General features: G+C 37.2%; 1 protein-coding gene across 8 annotated transcripts in view; it reads left to right on the top strand.

Annotated features, from left to right (window-relative positions):
- Positions 1 to 22,751, top strand: part of CACNA1E (calcium voltage-gated channel subunit alpha1 E) — a 412,651-nt gene that overhangs the window by 247,480 nt on the left and 142,420 nt on the right. For all 8 annotated transcript variants that reach the window (XM_072648472.1, XM_072648471.1, XM_072648470.1 and 5 more), the window contains 2 exons: positions 15,716 to 15,831; positions 22,525 to 22,578. In XM_072648472.1, coding sequence (XP_072504573.1) covers positions 15,716 to 15,831; positions 22,525 to 22,578 — 170 coding nt within the window. The remainder of the gene's footprint in view (positions 1 to 15,715; positions 15,832 to 22,524; positions 22,579 to 22,751) is intronic.

Here is a 22,751-nt window from a genome sequence, read left to right as displayed (position 1 = left end):
GCCTTTTAATAAGTTGGTGTATAAGGTATTTATTTATTCTTTCAATGTAGGTTCCCCATTACTTACTGCTTTTAATTCATCTCTAGGAGCTGTCCTCAGGTCCCTATTTGGTTTCTAAAACTGAACAACTGAACAACATAGTTACTCCAGCTCTTCCTTCCTTCCTTCCTTCCTTCCTTCCTTCCTTCCTTCCTTCCTTCCTTCCTTCCTTCCTTTCTTCCTTCCTTCCTTCCTTCTTTCTTTTTTTTAAAGCTATGTCAAGGCCTAGGGGTTTCCAAGGGGGAAATGCTATGTAAAAAAGCGCTTTCTTGATGCCTTATTTACTTTAATGAGGTGAAGGCACTAAAACTTCACCTGGAAATCAGAGCTAGCTCCAAAGTCCAGAAATCTGCTGTACTGTAATTTAAATTTAGCCTTTGTACCTGCCTCTGCAGGCTTCATTCATGGAAATGCCTGGGCCATTCATAAAAATGACTGTCATACCTCTGTGATGTGTGGGACTCACTATTTGTCTCCCTTGGAGTGCTAAAATCCAAAGTGCTGTGAATCCACTCTTTCCCACTGCTACTCCCTGGGCCCCCACATCATCCCTGAAGAATTGAGATGAAACCCAGATTTAGTAATGCCTTTCGTGGTGCTTAGGAACCTGAGCAACATGTTATCGAAAATCGGTGTCAGCAAGCATCCCACACACTTGTGTGATAATTTGCAGAGAGGTGTGGGCTTAAAGGATAGAAAACCTTCTCCATCTGTGACAAAGACTCTGTAGCCATTTCAGTTTCATGTATTTGAAAAGATCCCACCATATCCTGCTCACTTCCTTTAGGGTAAGAGTTCTTAATCTTGGGTCTATAGACCCCTGAGAAGACTGGTAATAGATTTCAGGGGTTCCATGAACTTGGATGAGAATATATTTTATTTCAAAATAATTAGTTTCCTTTGGAATCCTTTGTTTTGAGTTTTATAAATTTCAGAACATTATTCTGAGATGTCCAGGTGGTCAGAAGGGTCCTTGACACAGAAAGGATTAAAGAATTCCCCTGTCCTGGGGAGGTAGGAAGACTGGAACAAGCTAATACCTTCTCAAACATGTCTTCTCATAAATCATCCATGTCTTCCTTCTAAAACTATCTCATATTTAGCTACTTTGAATAATTTGTGCTTATTAAATTAATATTTAAGCTATATACAGTCTTGTATATATTTGTCTCCCCCATTAACATTTAAGCTCATTATGAGCATGTCTTGTTTCATTCTTTGCAGTTATATCCCCAGTGCCTGACATAGTACAAGGCATATAGGAGGTTGATTATCCACCTAATGTGATAGAAGCAACAAGGTGGCATAGTGGATAGAATTCTAAGCCTGAAGTCAGGAAGACGAGTTCAAATCTAAATTTAGATACATACAAGCTGTGTAACCATGGACAAGTCACTTTATCTCTCTGTCTCAATTTCCTAAACTATAGAATGGGAATAATAATAGATCTGAGATAATATTTGTAAAGTGCCTGGCATACAATAGGTGCTTAATAAGTGCTTATTGCACTTCCCATTTTCTTTCCCCCCACCCTAGGTCTTTTAATGTTTCTATCTTAACAGTTGTTCTCACTATATGAGCAAGCTTCTTTCTTTTACATTAACCAGATTATATGTCCTTCATGCTATATTTGTTAGGTTCGGTTTATTGTCTCTCTGTGGCCTAACCATTATTGGCAATAATATGTAGCACCCTACTTGCCTTTTGGGTCACTTCTAGTCTTGGTTATTTGAAAATTTTGCTTCTATGATACACAATTGTATAGCATCAAGAGAATATCGGTAATAACATTTCAGGGAACAGCTTAGGGAAAAAGGAAGGAAATAAGAATTTATTAAGTATGCCATGTACTGTAATAAGACTAGGGATACCAATACAAGGAAAAAAAAAGAATCCCTGCCCTCAAGGAATTTACATTTTTAATAAGGGAAGACAATACAGAAAAGGGATCAGAGAAAGAGGGCAAAGGGGAGGAAATAAAGGTACCCTGCATGGAAGACTTGCTTTTGAAATCCAGAAAGTCAGGAACAGAAAAAGAAGGGAAAGAAAAAGCACCATGCCCTTTTTCCCCAGTAAAATTCATTCCACTCTCTCTCTCACCTACTAAATTTTGAGCCTAGCTTATCATCCGTCTGCAGTGCCTATCCAAGATACTAATATATTATTACTAATGAGCTACTTCAATGGCTGACCCATGCAACTGCATATGATAGTCTGGGCATTAGGTATTTTCATCATTTTTTTTTGGAATGGTGTAATTAATACAAAATCTGAGAGGCAGCATGGAATCTTTCTACAAAGATCATTGGCTGCAAGGTCAGAGGAGCTGGGTTCACATCCCAGCTTGACTCACTAACTGTATGAGCTTGGCTAATTAAATCATTTAATCCAGCTGATACTTAGTTTCTTCATTTGTAAAGTGAAAGGGTTGGATTAGATGGTCTCTTAGATCCCTTTTAGTTTAAAATCTCTGCTCCTTATGATTTGTAAACAGTAGTATCTGGAGGACCTTTCCATCTATTTGGAATCTCAATTCCATTTGTGAGGTAGCTAGGTGGTGTAGTGGAGAGGGTCTGGCTGGGAGTCAGGTAAACTGACTATCCGGAGTTCAAATCTGGCCTCAGACACTTACTAGCTGTGTGACCCAGACAAGTCCCTTGACACCATTTACCTCATCTGTAAAATGAGCTGGAGAAGGAAATGGCAAACCACTCCACTGTCTCTGCCAAGAAAACCACCAAATGGGGTCACGTAGAATCTGACATGATTAAAATGACTAAACAACAACAGATTTCATTTATATTCTGCAAAGTGTCTCCTTCATGATACTGGTGAACGTCTTTGTCAGGCTTTTCCCTTCTTTTTTTATTCTTTGTTACTGATTATCAGACTTGTTGAGCAAAGCTCTTAGAGGTTGTATCTATCAAGGAATCTTGTATGATCACCAGATATTTAGAAGTTTCCTTGCTGGAGGAGAGTTTTTAAGGCTGCCTTTTTCTCTGCTTAATCAAATGTGCTCTTGTAATAATCAGCATCAACAAAAAACTCTTGTCTTTATTATTTTCTATGCCATTTCAGTTATTTGTGTGACCATAGACTGTAAAAAAAATATAATCTCTACAAGCCATTTTGTTTTCTTATATTTTCATCGGTGGTATCCTTGATTCAATTCTAAACAGATCAGTTTCATAAAGATTTTATTTATATAATAAAACAGTCATCCAGGTCAGTAATTGGTAAGGTTCTCTTGATGATTTTAATTTCTATTTTGATAGTTTTTATTGTTCAGTCATGTCCAAGTCTTCATGGCCCTACTTGGAGTTTTCTTGGCAGATACTAGAGTGGTTTGCCATTTCCTTCTCCAGCTCATTTTACAGTTGAGGAAACTAAGCCAAACAGGGTGAAGTGACACAAACAGGGTCACAGTTGGTAAGTGTCTGAGGCCACATTTGAACTCAGGATGATGAGTCTTCGTGACTCCAGAACCTATACTCTATCCACTACACCACCTAACTCCCCCTTTTTTGATGGTAACACCATGAAAAAAGATTGAAATTTTTTCCAGTTATTTGGTATCTTCCCTCCTTCAAAATACCTCGAAAACCAACTTTTTAATGCTTTAAAATTTTCATCACTTCCAGAATGGTTATCTTCAATTTAAACTCAAAGCTCCATTCACATTCTGCGACTTCAAGATTTTTATTAAGTAGCATTCAGCTAGCATCTCTGTGCTGATAATTCTCACATCTCTTTATCCAGCCCTAACCTTTTTGGCCATGCTAACATCCTACTAACCAGTATTAACATTCCTCACACATGATACTGTCTCCTGTTACTGTGCTTTTGCAAATAAGCCCTTTCCTAGAATTTGTTCCTCATCTCTAACTTGTAGAATCTCTAGTTTTCTTCAGATCTCAAGTCATGAACTCCATTATACATTTCTGCTATTGTCTTTCTCTGCCAAATAATTACCTAATATTTATTTCCCATACACAGGGTATTTAAAAAGTCTTATTCAGTTTTCAGCTATTAAAATCCTTCTCCTTGGAGAGAAATGTTTTGAAGGCAGAAACTGTCACATTTTTTCTTTGCCTGCCCAGGAACCATCAATATGCCAGGGATATCAGGCACTAAATAAATGTTTGTGGACTGACTGCATCCTCTTTCCATACAAGTGGTCTGTACTATATAGTGCTGACAAAATCACTTGTTGCTCCCTGGTTTTTCCTCCTCCGGTTGCTGTGTGTTCTTACATGAGTATGTCTTCTTAATATACAATGCTATTCCCCCTCCCCCCAAACTGATAGTGGTCTAGAGGAGGCTCAGGTTTTGAAACATGTGTATGGTAAGGTAGTCTGTGTAAGAAAAATTTTACCAAGTTGAATAAACATCAGAGACAAAGTGAAGCCATGGGATCTATGGGAGGAAACAGTCAGTAAGTAGTCTTTTGCTCAAGTGATCATCAACAAAACCAGTAGCAAGGTAGGTCAAGACTGGAGACTTAGCCAGAGACAAGAGTTTACAGCAATTTGTTTTGTCTGGTGATAAAGTAACACCTATAGGCTTTTAAGCTCAGTTGCTTTGGACTAACCCACCAAATGCTCTTGATGGACCATTGTTGTGGCATTAGACCTTCAGAGATGCAGCCTTGCCCACCCTTAAGGGTTTTAATTGGCTTGGTTTTGGACTTGGCCAAGGGTGCAACTGCTTAGATTGAAGAATGAGTTGTTCAATACTTCTCTCAGCCTTCTATATCTATCTAGCTCCAGACCTCTAGACCACGCTTCATCTCATCCAGCCATCTAGCATGTGTACATCTTTCTCACCCTCCCATGAATAGAACTCTGCTTTTCACATCTTTGTCTGGGAATCATAATCAAACCAATATTACTATAAGAGAGAAAGGATGATTCGCCTTCAGCTAAGTTAGTATAAATACAGAAAGTAGTCATACATGGTAAAGTTTCAAAAGTATAGAGATACACTACAATATGGTTCATGCCCTGCCATCTTTTTATGAGATGTGAGCCTCAGTGATTGGATCAAACAGGAGCAATTGATGGGCTATGACTTCCCATTATGACTTAAAATAGCTGAAAGAATTTCAAGGGTTGACCCATCAAGGATTTGCTGTCTAGGGGTGTAAGAGCTCCTGTTTAGAGATAAAAAAGATCCAAATCAGAGGATTCCTGTTTAAAAGCTGGAGTTAAGCCACTCAAAAGAAATTATTTGTGGGGTGGAATAGGAGGAGAAGAGAGTTTATCTTTCTTTTGCTTTCTTCCCATTCTCTCCCAACTGAACATGTTATCAAAGAGACAGGACCTATAGAAAACAACACAAACAAGCAGTATGAGAGAGACACTGAGGATAAACACAAACAAACACAAACAGATGTGGAAAGATAGCTACCTGAGGGAGAAAGCAGCTTTACCTCTTGCTCCAAAGAAGAACATTATTTATGGACTTAAGAAAGGACTTCTATTGATGAGAAAATTGTGAATTTACCCTTGGGTAAAGGAATAGAAGAGTATTGAAATCTAAGGGCCTATGGCTCCATCCCCAATCCCTGTTATAGCCTAATTCAGGGGATCATAACTTGGGGTCAATATACCCCAAGAGATTAGTAGATAGAATGGAGGAGTTCCATGAACTTGAATGGGGAATTAATTACATCTTTAGCTTCATTCATCTCTAATTGAAATTTAGTATTTCCTTCCATTTTGAGCATAAACAATAATAATATTCAGAGATCCATATGCTTCACCAGAGGGTCCATGACACAAAGTTTAAGTTCCCTTGGCTTGCGCAAAACCTCCCTTCTCTGAACCACATTTTCATCTGAACTAAATAAAGGAAGATTAAGCACAATTACACACCCACCCACACATAGATTTTTCAGTATAGAAATACATTAAACTCAAAATGGAAAGAGAAGAGATAGGGACAAGGGAAGGAGGGTTAGCAATGTAACTGGGATGGCAGACTGCTAAGGGCATAATCATAAGTAAAGTAGTTGGAGAGAAGAAAATGAAGAAGATTAAAAGGAAAGGAGAAAGGGTAAAAGCCTGAGATCAGGGGTGGTTCAAGGAAAAAAGAAGTATCTCAAGGATAAGAAACAGACTATTTCATTTATAGATCAAACGTGTGAACCAAGCTCCTTTTCCTTCACTACCTTCTTATCTGTAAAAGAGTAGGGCAGCAAAAAGAAGAAAAATACAAGAAGACAGGATGGGGAAAAGTATGTATTTGACAATCATAACCATGAATATGAATTGGATAAACACAGAAAAAGAGAAGAGAATAGCAGAATAAATTAGAAAGCACAATCCAACAATATGTTGTTTATAAGAAACAAACTTGAAACATAAAGATTCACGTTGAATTAAAATGAGGGGCTAGAATTCAATATATTATGCTTTTGCGCTGCACTCGAAAAAGCAGATATAGTAATCATGATTTCAGGCAAGGCTATAGTAAATATAGTCATGATAAAAATATGATCAGGGAAACTACATTATATTTAAAAGGCAACATAGATAATATAAATGAATCTACTAGCATAGCATCAAAGCATTTAAAGGAAAAGTTATTGGAGGGGGAAATAGATATTAAAACTTAATTTGGAGGATCTTAATCTATCACTTTTAGACCTAAACAAATGTAATCAAAAGGTAAGGAAGAAGTTAAGGTCATAAATACAACTTTAGAAAAATTAGAGATAAATTCCTGTAATTACTGAATGGAGGAACAGAAAGAATTTATGTACCGTTTGATTGTGCATAGAACTTTAAAAAAAAATTGACCATTTTGACCTTTGAATTTATAAACCAAACTAGATGCTGTTTAAAAACTAATACAGTATGTAAACAGCTAATTTGATTTTCTTTAAAAGTGAGGGGAAAATTAAATTATATCAAAAATTTTAAAAAATGTACACTAATGGAACAGGGAATAAAAGAAATCAAAAACTATTTTTTACAATTATATGCTAAAATAACTGAGGAAGTGAGAGAAAACTTACAAAAATATACAATACTCAGTTTAACATAAGAAATTGACTATTTAAGTAATCTAGTATCAGGGGAAAAAACCAAACAAGTGCCAAGGGAACTCCAAAGTGTAGGGGGAGATTTGAGACTCCAGTATCATATGGATTTATAAGTGAATTCTATCAAGCATTCAAAGAGCAATTGATTCCAATATTATATAAAGTGTAATAATAAGAGAAAATACCTTTACAATCTCTTTCTATGATATAAATGTGGGTTTTGATGCCTAAATTAGAGAGAGACAAAGTACAGAAACAAACCTACAGACCAATATCTCTAATGAATGTTGATGTGAAATTTTGTGTATTAGTAAACAGACTAAAGCAATTTATTATGCCCTGTGGCAAAGTTGCATTTATACTAGGAAAGCAAGGCTGGTTCAACACAAGAGATACTAAAATATTATATAGATATGATTATGTTAACACATGCTATAAAGACTTTTGAGAAAATCCAGGTTAATTTCTATTAAAAATTCTAGAAAGCATAGGAATAAAGCATGGGAGTTTCCTTCAACATAGGAAGGAAAGAATCAAACATTTACCATGTGCCAGGCACTGTGCTAAACACTTTAAAAACATCTCTTTTGAGCCTCAAAGCAACCTTGGGAGGGAGTTGCTATTATCAGTCCCACCTTGTAATTGAGGAAATTTAAGCAAACAGATTAAGTGACTGGCCCAGAGTCACATAGCTAGTAAGTGTCTGAGGTCACTTTTGAACCAAGCTCTGTCCAGCATTTGATTCACTGCACTGCTTAGTAAATAACATCTTTCTAAATATGAGCAAGCAATATACGTAATGGAGAAAAGTTAGAGGCTTCCCTAACACATTCAGTGGTAAAGCAAGGTTGCCTATTATCACCATTACTGTTGAATATATTACTAGAAATACTAGCTATCGCTTTAAGACAAGAATGAGAAATCGAAAGCATAAGAATAGGCAAAGAAAAAGCAAAACTATCACTTTCTGCAGATATGATTATTTGCTTAGAAATCTCTAGAATCAACCAAAAGTTAATTGAAAAATGAATAACATCAATAAAATTTTAGCACATAAAATAAATGCACACAAATGAGCAGATTCCTGTTGCTACCCACAAAATCCAGAACTAGAAGGAGAAATTCCAATCAAAATAACCTCTTCACATCTCAAATGTTTCCTTCTTCAGGCTAAAAATTTCCATTTCTCCAACTTTTCTTAATCTATGGTTTCCAGTCTTCTCACCATCCTGGTTGCTCTTTTCTGAATGTGCTCTAGTCTGTAAGCGTTTTGTTTTGTTTTTTTTTCCAAATATGATCTGCCAGGACAGAATGCAATGGAATTATCAATCAATCAATAAGCATTTATCACGTGCCTATTATTTGCCAAACACCGTGATAACACTAAGTTATCATCTATCTTGTTCGAGCTACTCTTACCTTTCTTAACACAGCCTAAGCTGTTGACTCTAATCCACTCAAACAGTGTTCTCCTTTTTATTTTTCTTTTTTGCTATGTAACTGAGTAAATGAGTTATTTTTGTGGGAGACAAAGATTAAAATATGATCCCTGCCACAGCCTGCAGTTTAGAACTCATATATCAAATTCATCTCTCACAAGCATTAATCCTTTTACTTACACTAATTCAATCTGAGTTATCTTGATTTATATTACTGACCTTTAGGACACATATCTTATTATACTCTGCAACACAAACCCGGACACTTGACTGCAGCTTCTCTCAGAGGCCTAAGTCTCCCTCCTTTACCTCTAAGTTGGTCCTCCCTATGGCAGTTTTCCTCCATAGAAGTTACTATCAAATCCTTTTTATATAAAACATTTTTCTTCCAAAGTCTCAACTTCAAGATTTTTAAAGTTTGGAGGCAGTTAAGGCCAGGAAAGGTCTTAGAGAGAAGTACCAGGACAAACCCTGTAGCTCAGGACAGCTACATTTCTTTCTTTCTTTCTTTCTTTTTCTTTCTTTCTTTTTCTTTCTTTCTTTCTTTCTTTCTTTCTTTCTTTCTTTCTTTCTTTCTTTCTTTCTTTCTTTCTTTCTTTCTTTCTTCCTTCCTTCCTTCCTTCCTTCCTTCCTTCCTTCCTTCCTTCCTTCCTTTCTTGCTTCCTTTCTTTCTTTCTTTCTTTCTTTCTTTCTTTCTTTCTTTCTTTCTTTCTTTCTTTCTTTCTTTCTTTCTTTCTTTCTTTCTTTCTTTCTTTCTTTCTTTCTTTCTTTCTTTCTTTCTTTCTTTCTTTCTTTCTTTCTTTCTTTCTTTCTTTCTTTCTTCATTCATTCTCTGCCCTATCCCCTCTGTTCCCTGAAGGCTGAGTCTCCAGGACTTGAAGCAGGAGTTGCATGTCAGAGGAAAGTGAGTAGAAGTAAAGAGCCCCAACCAGTCCTCTCAGAAAAGAAACAAGTTCTTCCTTACGTGTGCAGGGAGAGCCCAAGTATACCCACTCAAAATATTTTATTCCATATGCAAATGGATTTATATATGCCCTGCAACTCTTTTCTTCTTAGATGCCTGAAAAATGCTTAACCTTTTCTCTTACAGAGCAGAGGTGAATTCTGAGTGGCCTTTACTAGAAAGAGACACCCTGCGTCTTTCCTTGGATGTTTTATGTCCTCTGTGTCTTCCAGTCATTCATCATCCTCTTTAGATTCTTTCTCTTCTTCTTAGGCACTCTCATCATTCTCTAAGTACTCCCCGGGTACTTAAAGTACCCCAATGCTTCCTGCCACAGATAATTGATGTTTACTTTGAATTAGCCATGGCCACCCCAAGCAACTTCAGGACTCAAGACTTATTAGGGGTTGGTGCATTTTGTTGTCACCTGATTGTTGGAGATCAGTATCATTCCATCTTTCCTGATGATCTAAGAAAGGAGGCTCCATAGAGTAGGGAAGATGCTCCAAGGACCCTGCATCCAGGCTGATAGTGAATGTGGTTTCTCTGGTTGCCAGCCAGGATGAAATTCATTTCTGAGAATTTATTGAGCTGTTCATTCCTCATTTACTTTTAGTCCTGTTGGGGAAGAAAACACTGAGCTCGCCTCTCAGCTTCTTGCCCAACTGGTGCAGATTGTCTCTGTACTCTTCAGGTGGAATCCACTATTAGAAGTTTGTTCTTGCCAAAGAAAATTTGGCTGAGCTCTCCAAGTACTCCTTGAAGCCTTCAATTTGCTATTCCTCATGTTTGCTACAGAATAGATGGAAAGGTTTTCTTTTTTTAACATGTACATATTTTTGTGCAGCTTTTCTATCAAGTTTTCTTTGCTTCTAAGATAGTCTTTATTAAGGAAATGCTCGGAATTAGGAATGAAGTTTCCACTCTCTGCTTCCTCAGACTGTACCTGTGAAGACTGGGGCCTCATGAGGACTCAGGGGATTAAATATCTCAGGATGTCTATCTAAAGTGAATAATTCTGTCTAGTCCCTTTTCTGTGCCCTGCCCATTGCCACCATCACACTGTTGTGCCATGAACTCTGAATACATGGCCTCCTTGTGGTCCAGGAAGGTCAGAATTATCTGCTTGTTCCTCCCACTGCATATACTTGCATAGTTGATTTTACAAACCCCAAAGCAGGATTCTCCATTTACCCCTGTTAAATTCAATTTATGCTCTGCTTACTGAATCTATAGATCAGGAGCCCAAGTTCAGGGAAATTTATCTCTTAATAGCTTATCCTACTTTGCCTGGTTTCTTGAAGAACTTGGTTCCTGGTTCTTCATAGTCACACTGAAACCCAAGATTTGCAAGTGTTTGGTGTGACAGGAATCTGTAGCCCATAATATCTATACTCCTTTACTCTCCAGTGTTTATGAGGCTAATCCCCTTGCACACGCTAGCAACAAAGTTCATATATCAGGAAACAGGTTACAACTGGAACACAAAGCCAGTAGCAATTCTCTGGTTGGACTAGGATTCAGAAATGTAGCCAGATTCTTGACCTATCATACCTTGTGCAAAGTGTTTTTAATTTGCCTCTTGACAAGAATGATAAGAAAATACTTTGAGTAAGAATAAATGTCATTATACTTCCCTCTCCCAATCTTGATTTATAATTAAACCTTCCTGTAGGCTTGAAAGGTGAATTCATTTTCATATATTCAGTGATAAATTTCTGGTTTGGAATCCCAAACATGAATTCAACCACTTATTAACTACCAGAATAGTAATGTTGTTTAATGTATTAAAGAATAGGTAGAATTGAGATTTAGAAAACCTGGACTCAAATTCAGCATCTGATATTTAGGGAACATAAAACCTTATGCAAATCCCTTTCGGAGACTCAGTTTTCTTATCTGTAAAATGGAGGTCATAATACCAGTAGTACCTACCTCATGTTTTTGTGAGGTTCAAGTGAGACAATGTATCTAAAGTGCTTTGAAAGCTTTTGATTCTATTATTTAAATAATAACTGTAATTATTATCATTATCACCAATCTGCCCAATAACATTAACATAGAACAGAAAGCTTCCTGTTTACCTGTATTCACTTGCCACCTCGCTGTGCCCAGTTCCCCATTACAGTCTCAAAAGAGATTGATTAGATGAAGTGAGACTATTGCTGTTGAGGGAAAGTCATACTAATTCAAGGATGACTTTCAAACTCCGAGACAGAAAGAGAGTACAAATACAGAGGTATGTGGAACAAGGGAAGGGAAGCAGCAGGAGTTCAGAACTAAAGAACCCTAATTAGGTATCAGATCCCTCCTCTCTTCAAGCTGGCAGCCCAAAAAGGGGCAGCCACAGCTGTGGTTCAGGGTTGACAATCTCCATGTCATAGGAAAGTTCTTAGAAACGTTTGACGGGAGTATAACAGGGCTCACAATATCAGATATCCTCTCCATTCTGCCTACTTGGTATATCATTGTTTCTGACCTCATTACTCAACTGAAACTGTTCTCTCCAAAGTTACCAATGATCTTAATTGCCAAATATGATGGTGTTTTCTCAGTCTTCAACCTCCTTGACCTTTCTCCTGAATTTAACAATGTTAAGCACCTCCTCCTGAATTTTGTCTTCTTTCTGAGTTTCATGACAGTAATCTTCCCTGGTTCTCTTCCCATATGTCTGACCTTTCTATTGTGCTCCCTAACCATAGTATTCCTGGGCTTTTTCTTTCTCTTACTCTTTCTTCTTCTTCTTCTTCTTTTCTCTCTCTCTCTCTCTCTCTCTCTCTCTCTCTCTCTCTCTCTCTCTCTCTCTCTCTCTCTTTCTCCTCATGAAATCTCATAGATTTAATTTTTCTTTTTATAGAGATAAATTCCAGATCTATAGATCCAGCTCTAGTATCTCACGTGAGTCTCAGTTCCCTAACAACAACTTCCCATGGGACATTTTAAATTAGATGCCCCTGAGACATCTAAAACTCAATATTCCAGAAACAGGACTTATTACTTTTCCCCAAAACTTACCCCTTTTCCAAACTTCCTTATTTCTGTTGTAAAGGTACCACATTCTTCTCTTATTCCAGATTCATACCCTCATCATTGTCCTCTACTCCTAACTCCATCTTTCTCCACATATCCAATCATTTGCCAAATCTTGCTATTTTACCTCTGTAAATATCTAACCCTTCCCTCTCTGTAAATAGCTACCACCATAGTTCAGACTATATCCTCTCTCCTCTCTAATCCATTCTCCACAAATCTATCAAAATTATTTCCTTAAATGCAAATCTTACCATGTCACTCCCCTCCTCAATAAACCACATTAGCTCCCTGTAATACCTAGGATATTTTACATCTGTCTATGTATCTATGTATCTATGTATCTATGTATCTATCTATCTATCTATCTATCTATATCTATCTATCTATCTATCTATCTATCTATCTATCTATCTATCTGTACACACACACACACACACACACACACACACACACACACACATATATGTTTGAGTTTTAAAGTTCTTCACATCCTCTTCCCAATCTTTCTTTCCAGCGTTATTTCCCTTTCTGTGCTCTGCAATCCTGCAAAATGACCTTCTCTTGGTTCCATCTCTTCCTGTCCTGCTTGTCCTCTGTCACATGCACTCCCTCCTCACCTCTGCCTCCTAATGTCCCTCTCCTTCTTGAAAGCACTGCCTGCTCAAACATTGACTCCTTTCTTACTTTAGATGCCGCTTCTGATCCCTCCCCCCAACTGCTAATGGCTTCTCTCTCTTTCTTGAATTTATTTTGTTGATATTTATTCTATATACATATATTATGTACTTGTTGTCTTCTTCAATAGACTATAAGCTCCATAAGAGTAAGAGACTTTGATTTTGGTCATTTTTAGCCTCAGGATTTATGATAGTATTTGACATTTACCAAGTGCTAAATTAATGTTTATTGATTGATGATTGATTAGATTGGAATATCTCTGAATCAAGTCTCCTTGGTCTCCTTGACCAAAAGAGATGCTTGACTTGTCTTAGGCTATACAAATAGTTAAAATGGCAGAGGCAAGATCTGAAAGTAGGTATATTTCTTTGGAACTTCAAACCAGCTAATTCTTTTTCCACCACACCATGTTGCGCTCCTTTTTTAATGTTTTCGTTAAAGTTTTTCTCACTGGGTAGTGAGTTTGTATGGATAGCATATCTATTAAGGATATGTCCCATTTAATATCTTTTTAAATACATTTTTGTTTATTTAATTAAATTTTTCTCAATTACATTTTTAAAATTTTAACATTTTTTTTTAATTTGGAGATTCAAATTCTCTACCTCCCTCCCACCCCATCTCTGCTCCTTGAGAAGGCAAGCAATACAATATGGAGAGTACACATGAAGTCATGCAAAACATATTTCCATATAGCATTGTTATCTGGAAGCATTGTTCTCTGGGATCATTCTAGGTATTTGTCGTTATTTTCTATATTACACAAGTGTGTTAGCTCTGTAATTGTAGTATTCATTAAAAAGTAAGAAAAAAGAGGATTCTCCATAGCTTGAAGCTTGTCATGGCACTCCTCCACCCATACTCTTATCTTGGTGTCTACTATTCAATGGGAAGGTTGGCTTTTGCTAGAGTCTAGAGTATCTCTTTTCTTTTTCACATACCTATCATAGCCCCATTCTGCCATCATATCCCTTATTCCCGGAGGTGTGTTGAAGTCAGCTCAAACCAAAGAACCATTGTTGAATTATCAGTGACATCATGAACACCTTGGAAATCAGTAAACACTATAAATCATGGACTTAATTTATTATTTTGTTCATTATCTGGACTTAATAAAGTGATAGAGAAAATGTTAATAATACAATTTGAACTTAAAATTCCATCATCGGTACATTTTTTTTCACCCTGGAGAGCTTATTGTTAAATCTTTATCAGTAGACCTCTGAACATTCCCCACCCTTTTCATTATTCGGCCACTCCTATTGTACCTTTAGATTTCTTTCAACATAAAGTCAAGCTTTTAGTGGAACAAATTTCTTCTAAATAATTCATTCTCATTTTGATCCCTTTAACCATGTCCGGGGAAACAAATGCTTCTATGTATTCTACCTTGGTGGGGATAAACATAGGGACATATATGGTGGGCAGGAAGATGAATGACCTGGGCCAACTGACTCATTTGGTGTCGTACCCGACTTCTCACTCTCTTTCACTCTTTCATGCAAAATTAGATACATTTGGGGCAGGGCAGAATGTTGATTTGTCCCTTGTGGGTTGGAAACTTCTATGTCTTTTCTTCATGTCACCTCCCTCAGCCAATGCCTTTTGAACATTCACTGCATGTAGAGATTGTTCAGTTGTACAAAAGATACCTATTGCCTTAACAGAGCTAAATATTTATACAATATACAGTCTTTAAAAAAAGAAAAATCATCAATCTACAAGCATTTATTAAGTATTGACTGTTTTCCATGCACTGTTTTAAGTAAATATGAAGGCACTGATTCCTATACTTTGAATAGAATATATTAGTACTGAGAAGACATAAAGAGGAGGAGTGACGAAAGTGAAATGAGATTAATCAAGCAAGGCACCTTTAGTGGGTGTTTTTAAACAGGGGAATGATGTGACCAAAGTTATATGTTAGGGAGATTATCCTCATCTATTAGCTAAGCATAATCTTAGTGGAGCCATAAGTTTTTTTTTTTTAATTTTGATTTATTTATTTTTAATTGATGGAATAAAACAAGAATTTTCATAACAGTATAATAAAAAGATGATCACACATGAAACTGCAAATCTATTACATACAAACTGCTGTTCCTTTTACATATATAATAGTTATCATGTAAATTTATTTTTCCCTCCCCCCAGAGATGGCTACTAATTAGACACTCTCTCTTTCTCTCTCTGCCTCTGTCTGTCTGTCTGTCTCTCACACACACACACACACACACACACACACACACACATACACGTGAAATTATTCTATATATCTATCAGTTCTTTCTCTGGATGCAAATAGTGTTTTCCTTCATATGCCTTTTGTAGTTAACCTGGGTATTTATAATAGTCAAAATGCATAAGTTTTAAAAAAAGAGCTTGTGGGGGCAGTGGGTGAGGAAAGTATTTCAAATGGGAGCAAGACGTTCAAACACACCTGCTCAGCATTTTCTTCCTCCTTTCCCCACTTCAACTGTTCCTCTCAGTAAGCTTCCCTGACTTATAAACCCATCTTAACTTCCTTGTTCTTAGGGAATTTGCCAAAGAAAGAGAGAGAGTGGAGAACCGTAGAGCCTTTATGAAATTGCGCAGACAGCAACAAATTGAACGAGAGTTGAATGGATATCGAGCCTGGATAGACAAAGCAGGTAAGAACCAATGAAACTAAGAAATTTGATTTTTTTTTTTTTTACCATATCACTAGTATTTACCTGCTATTTGCAGAATATTAGGCTCTAAAGAGATAGGAAGTTTAGGTAAGAAAGGCTCTCTGTCCTCATGGAGCTGATAGTCTAAGGGGATATAAAAAGTTGCATAAAAGGAGTTCAGCATTTAAAATGTCACACTCATAGCAGTGAGACCGCTAACTGCTTTTTCTTACAAAGTCAGCACATCCTTGAGTGGCAGGAAACTATCAAATACTGAATATTAGCTCTTTAGGCTCCCTGGAACCATGACTGCCTCTTTGCTATGGAGTTGGTGGCTCTATCTCCATATTTGCTCCATCAATCTTTTCAGGGGATGATGCACTTAGTTCTGGCATAGACCCAGAAACTCTAAGGGATAGGAGAAAAGACAGGAGTGAGATTTTCAAGGACACTACAGAATTTTTATATGTTACCTCATCTATGTTCTGTTCCGTCTAGTGGCCTGGCAGCAGAAAAATTGGCTAGTTATTGAGGAAGTGGCTAAGCCTTATCATGTCTGAATTAAGGTATTACCCCACCAGTTTCTGACTGAACTAACACTCAGATCATTATGAGTAAAGCCATCTCTCTTTATAAGCCAGCATAAACTTGGTTCCCTTTTGATTTTTAAGGTTGGGCTTCTATGATATTCTGTGTCATCTTTCTGAGAAAATGCTAGGTTTTTAAAAAAGGAAAATAAACTGCATGACAGCCAATTATCAACTTCTCTATGTTCCTGGAGAAAAGAAGTAATACAGAACTGTTGCTTCCTCTCAGGGTAATTGATTTTCATTCATCAGACATTTACTTGTTTCCAACTATGCGAAAATCACTGTATTTGGCAGTGTTTCACATTCAAAGATGAATAAGACATAAACCTTGCCTTCAAGGAGCTTATAATGTAATAGGGAACATATGCATAAACAACTCTAACATAAGGCAGAAAGAATTATAATAGAGTTCTAAATGAAACACTATTGGAATATTTAGTAAAAAGAATTTGTTTCTGTCTGGGGGTGTTATGAAAGGCTTCCTGAAAGACGTAGTGTATGTGCTTAGACCTTTAAAGATGGTGATGATTGTAATAGGCAGAAATGGGAGAAAGAGATATTCCAGGCAGAAAGCACAGAAATGGAAAAGCGTGGTATATGTTTGGGGCATGGTGATAGCTGGATAATGGGGTATAAGAAGAGAGTAGTGGGAGCTGATATTTGACAAATGAGCCGAGGACACAGAGTCTATAACAGCTAGAAAGATAGGCAAAGAGGTTTGCCATTATTTTGAATTTGATGAGAAGTTACTAAAGGGTTTTCAACAGGGGAATGACATGACCCAAGCTGGAGAATTATGCTCACCTAGTTTAGGCTTGGAACACAAGGGAAAGGACAGGCCTGGAGATCTAGATCTAGGAATTATTTAGCTAGAACCGAAGCTGAAGGAACGGGCGAAATCTCTAAAAAAGAGGATATAGTGAGAAATGATAGTCAAAGATAGAATCTGAGAGAATGGTAACATTTAGGAACTCAGAAGAACAAGAGAAGAAAGAGGAGGAGGAGTGTTGTGTGGTAGTGAAACCAATCAAAGAGACAGTTTCTGAAAGAAAGGGCAAGTCAAATATTTTAAAATGTTATCTCCTGGTCAAGGAAATGAGGACTTTCACAACAGGCCACTCAGTCAATGATGAGCACATCATGGGTGACTTTAGAGTGAGCAGTTCCAGTTGAGTATTTGCGGATATTTGGGCTTTCTGAGTCTATGGAGGGAAAAAAATTATCCAGGCTAAGTAGTAAAACTTATCAACAACCTCCCTTGCAACATCTAGGTACCAGAAGAGTCTTGTTTTCGTTGTTCCTAGAGGGCAGAACAAGCCACTGTGGTTGGAAGTTGCAGAGAGGCAAATTTTCACTTAATAAAGGGAAAAACTTGCTGACGATTACCACTGGGTAGAAGTGAAATGGGCTGTCTCAAGAAGTAGGGGTCTCCCTTAGTGGAAGTCTTCAATCAGAGGTTGGACGGCCACCTATTGAGGAAGTAGCTAGAATTCTTTTTTGTGTATGAATTGCACTTAATGGATTCTTAGATCTCTTTCAGCTTTGAATTTCTGAAACTCCACTGAGCTGAGCTGAAAGTATTTGGGCGAAGTAAAATGGTTATATACAATAATGATAATAATAATTCTAATTAAGGTTATCATACTTTAAGTTTGCAAAGCGCTGAATCTCACAACAACTCCAAGGGGCAGGTATTGTGTCTATTTGGAGGGCACAGAAAGAAATACCATTGCACAGCTGAGGAAACTGAGACTCAGTGATGTGAAATGACTCACTCATGGTTACACAATAAATGCCAGAGGCAAAATATGAACCCAGGCTCTCTGACTCTGATTCCAACTCTTTATTCACTACATCATGCAGCCTTTCAATACTGGGCATATTTTTTATATGTATCAGTATATGTCTAATTGAATATTTCATTTTAAAACCAGACACAACTTACTTTAATATTATCTCCTGTTTGAAATCACCTGTATCTCATTTCCTCCTCCATTAGCATGAAGGATTGAAGGTTGACTGTACTTTCATTCCATCATTTTCCCTTCATCTACTAATATGGGAGGTGGGGAGTAAAAATGAATCCCCTTACATATTCCCCAAATGGTACTCTGGTCCTTTGCGCAGTTTGAGTATATTTTTCTATGAAGCCAGGCAGTCACTTTACTGTATTCCTGGTTTCTTTGGGTATGGATCCCATCTGACAGACGTACAAGCATTGAATTCAAGGGACAGGACCAAGGTTAGAATCTCACCCCCAACCCCCAACTCCATGGTGGCCCCAGGATAAATAAGCCAAGATAACACGCTTCTTTTTAGGTCTTTGCTTTAAAATCCCTCTAAGGTTTTAATAGTTTAAGTTTACTTTCAGTTGGCAAAAAGCTGACATTCTCCTCTTTCTAAGAAAAACACAAAGGCAACATCAAACTGCTCTTTCTCACCCTTCCCATCATGAGTGAACAAGAACGAATCAGAGACATATGGGTTGCATTTCCCTGGGAATATATGCAAGGTTGAAAGTGAAGAGAGAAGGAACACATGGCAGATTAAACAAGAGTATTTTCCTTATACAAAGAACACTTTAGCAAACTTCTCACACAATGGAGAACCAACTTACACACTATCTGTTTGCCCCAAAGCCCACACATAGCCTTCACCTGTTTACTACAAAGGTGAATGTCAGAAAATTATGCAATCAGCTATCTTGCAAAAAATATTTCAAGTACCATAATGAAATAATAGTAGCATGTTCCCTAAATCTATTATATGACCCTAAAACCTCTCTTAAATTGTATGTGATAGCCTGTCAATCATTCTTGACCTTTAAGTTGACTTAGAGTTTAGCTGGAGGCTCTGCTTTAAAAAGGAAAGTCTATCAATCTTATGACTAAGCATAACAGACACACTTTGAGGATCAGTGCCATAACATATTTTGCTCCCTGAATAATATAGAATATACATGTAGATTAGCAGGATGGAATTATAGCTGTGATTCTTCTTTCTCTTACTAGTATTTCTATGGTTTATCAATGTTTTAATTAAGGTATTTACTAGGCTTCATAATATTTTTCTGTAATATTTTGGCAGTTGCAAGCCTAGATTACTATTTTGACTGTAGGTCAGAACTGTGTCACACTAGCTAGCTAGTCAACAGGAAATAAAGAGCTCTGGTTGTATAGTAGAGGATATGAATTCAAATCCCATTTCTGATGCTTATTACTTGTGTGATCTTGGGAAAATCATTTAATAATATTACTAGGCCTTCATTTCCTCATCCATAAAAGGAGGGTATTGGGTTAGATGACCTCTGATGTCCCTTCCAACTCTAGATATATGATCCTATGATTTTAGGAACCCACCAGATTTTTATTGAAATACTTTATAAGTAAGACTATCAATCAGTCATTCAACAGGCATTCTTGATCTATTCACAAGAATTTATTAAATAGCAACTGTATTCCTGGCTTTGTCTTGGTGCTGGGGACTTTCTGCTATGTACTAGAATATACAAAAACAAATAAAGAAATAGTCTTTACTCTAAAGAAGTTTGTATTTCATTAGTGTAGACAACAGGTATATTGATATTTACATATATTCTCTACTTGTTTGTGCTACAATAAATACAAAGCTAATACACTGTAGTTAATACAAGGTGGTTAGGGAAGGAAGACATGCTAGCAGTTGGGTTTAGGGGTTGGATCAGGAAAGACTTTTTGTAGAACGTGATGTATAAGCTCTGCCTTCAAAGATGAGAAGGATTCTATGAATCTGGGAGATGATGGCCAGGGTAAATGCACAGAGAAACATCAGACTCCCCAGAAGATGGAGAATCATAATGGAATTGTCTACTGTGTTTGTGCCACATACTGTGCTAGGCCCTAGAAATACAAAGACAAGAATTAAACAGTTTTTTTGCCTGAAGAGCTAACATTCTGGCTATGGAAAACAATATGTACCCATACAGATATATACAAAATGGGTTCAAGGTAGTATAGGGAGGGAGACATTAGCAGCTTGGGAGACGGATCAAAAATGGTTCATGCAGAAAGCTAATAACGGAGTTGTGTCTTCAGTTATGGATTCTGAGAGATGGAGGTGAGGAGGGAGTACATTCCAGGCATCAGGGATATCAGTATGAAAGGCATGGAGTCGGGAAGGCAATGGTGGGAAACAGCAGTAGAATGACATGTAATAAAGCTAGAAAGGTAAGGTGGAACCAGGTTATGAAGGGCTTTGAATACTAAACATAAATTTTGGATTTTATTTTAGAGGTTAATGGTGACATATTGAATTCTGTTGAGTAAGAGAGGGACATAGCTAGACTTGACATTTGGGGAAATAACTTTGGTAATTGTATGGATGATGTGTTAGAAAGGAAAGGCATTTAAGGTAGAGGGACCAGTTCAGAGGCCCTAGGTGAGGATTGAACTAGGTAGTGGTTGTGTTAGTGGAAAGAAGAGGATGAATGTGGGAAATGTTTTACAGGTAGAGGTGACAAGATGTGACAACTGAGTGAATACATAGGATGAGTGTGATAGGAGTCCTGGGTGACACCGAGGATGCAAATTTGTGTATGGAAGATTATAAGTGCATTTGATAGAAATAGAGTAATTTAGAAGAGGTCTGGGTTTTGGAGAAAAAGATGAAGATTTTAGTTTTGAACATGTTGAGTTTGAGATGCTTATGTGGTATCCAGTGTGTAATGTTCAGAATGTAGTTTAAGAGTCATAACAAGGTCAGGGGAGACACTAGGGCTGGATAGATAGATGTAAGAGTTAATTGGAATACAGATGATAATTGAAGAATAAAAGGCTGATGAAATGGAGGCTGATGAAATCATCAAAACAAATAATAAGAGAGACATGAGAAGGGGACCTAGGACAAAGGTCCCAGAGGTATACCTACAGTTAGGGGTTGTGATATGGATGATCATTCTAGTAAAGGAGAACAAGAAGGAAAGGTCAGATAGGTGGGAGAACTAGAAAGAGCAATGTCATGAAAACCCCAAGAAGGGGGCATATCTAAGAAGAGGGGATGATGAACAATGTCGAATGAGCCAGTGATGCCAAGAAAAGTGAGGATTAAGTAAAAACCATCAGACTTAGTCATTAAGAAAGTGATTTCATTTGGGTAATGAGGGAGGCCAAGAGCCAGACTGTAAAAAGTTGAGAAGTGAGTAAGAGAAAAGGAAATGGAAACAAGAAGTGTGGATATTTTTTCTAGGAATTTGTCTGAGACATGAAGAAGAGGTACAGGATAGTAGCTTGAGGGGAATGTGGAAAGACTAAATTATTTTTTGAGAACTAATTTGGTTTTTTAAGTAGAATGTATGTGAGATTCATTTTATTTTCAAGTAGATCATAGATATATTATGATATCCAGGTATATTCCTAGGGATATCCAAGGGGGAATCTTTGGATCAAAATTCTCCGTGGGGAATCTTAAATTTAGTTCTACATTCCAGATTTCCCTGCTAATTGTGATTTTTCTGGTGGAGGAATAGTTACTACTGTGACAATACATGAAGGAGGTCCAAGCCCTCCTCTTCCCTATGGGATTCCCCAGCCAATCCGTAGGGTAAATGTCTGACTGTCTCTCAAAGGAAAAGTGGGATGGATCTGGCAAGAATGGAGAGGTACCTGGAAACCCAGAACATTCTCTTAGCTTCTGGAAAAATGTGAGAAAATTACAATTGCATGTATGAATGAAGAGATTTGATGAGCTATGGAAGGAAATGGCTGGCAGTTAATTTCAAGAAAGTAAAAAGATGTGAAACTTAATGGAAATTCAATTTTGGAAAAAGGTTTTTTATTCTTATTTGGATTAATTAGCCCTTCATGTATATCCACCTTGAAGGAAATAGAGGTCATGCACATAACTGTATTTTTCCTGGCATTCTCCACAATCCCCCATTTATAACTTTTTCTTTTCTCATCTTCCTTTCACCTTTTTGACCTGTTTGCTTTTGTGTTCCCTCTCTTTCTGATGACTGACTATGGAGCTTATTGCTCTTTCTATATTGTGGAGCTATTCCTAGCAGATTTTCATTTTGCAAAATGACTGCATTTAGAGATAATTTGCTAACCCATTTGTTTTCACGTAGAGGAAGTGATGCTGGCTGAAGAAAACAAAAATTCTGGAACATCAGCTTTGGAAGGTAAGGAAATGCTCCATTCAGGGCATTGCATTTATTCCTTTTCATCCAATTGCAAGCTCCCTTGATCAAAAAAGAAAAGGAAAAATCAAAGAAAGAGTTGTACTTTAGGACTTCAGAGAGAAAGTTCTTCCATCACGCTGTCCATGGTGTTCTAGAATGAAGGGAATTGATAT

The sequence above is a fragment of the Notamacropus eugenii genome, chromosome 2, assembly GCF_028372415.1.
Source record: "Notamacropus eugenii isolate mMacEug1 chromosome 2, mMacEug1.pri_v2, whole genome shotgun sequence".
Taxonomy (NCBI): domain Eukaryota; kingdom Metazoa; phylum Chordata; class Mammalia; order Diprotodontia; family Macropodidae; genus Notamacropus; species Notamacropus eugenii.
Note: the sequence above shows the minus strand (reverse complement) of the source record. Positions and strands in the feature narration are given on the sequence as shown.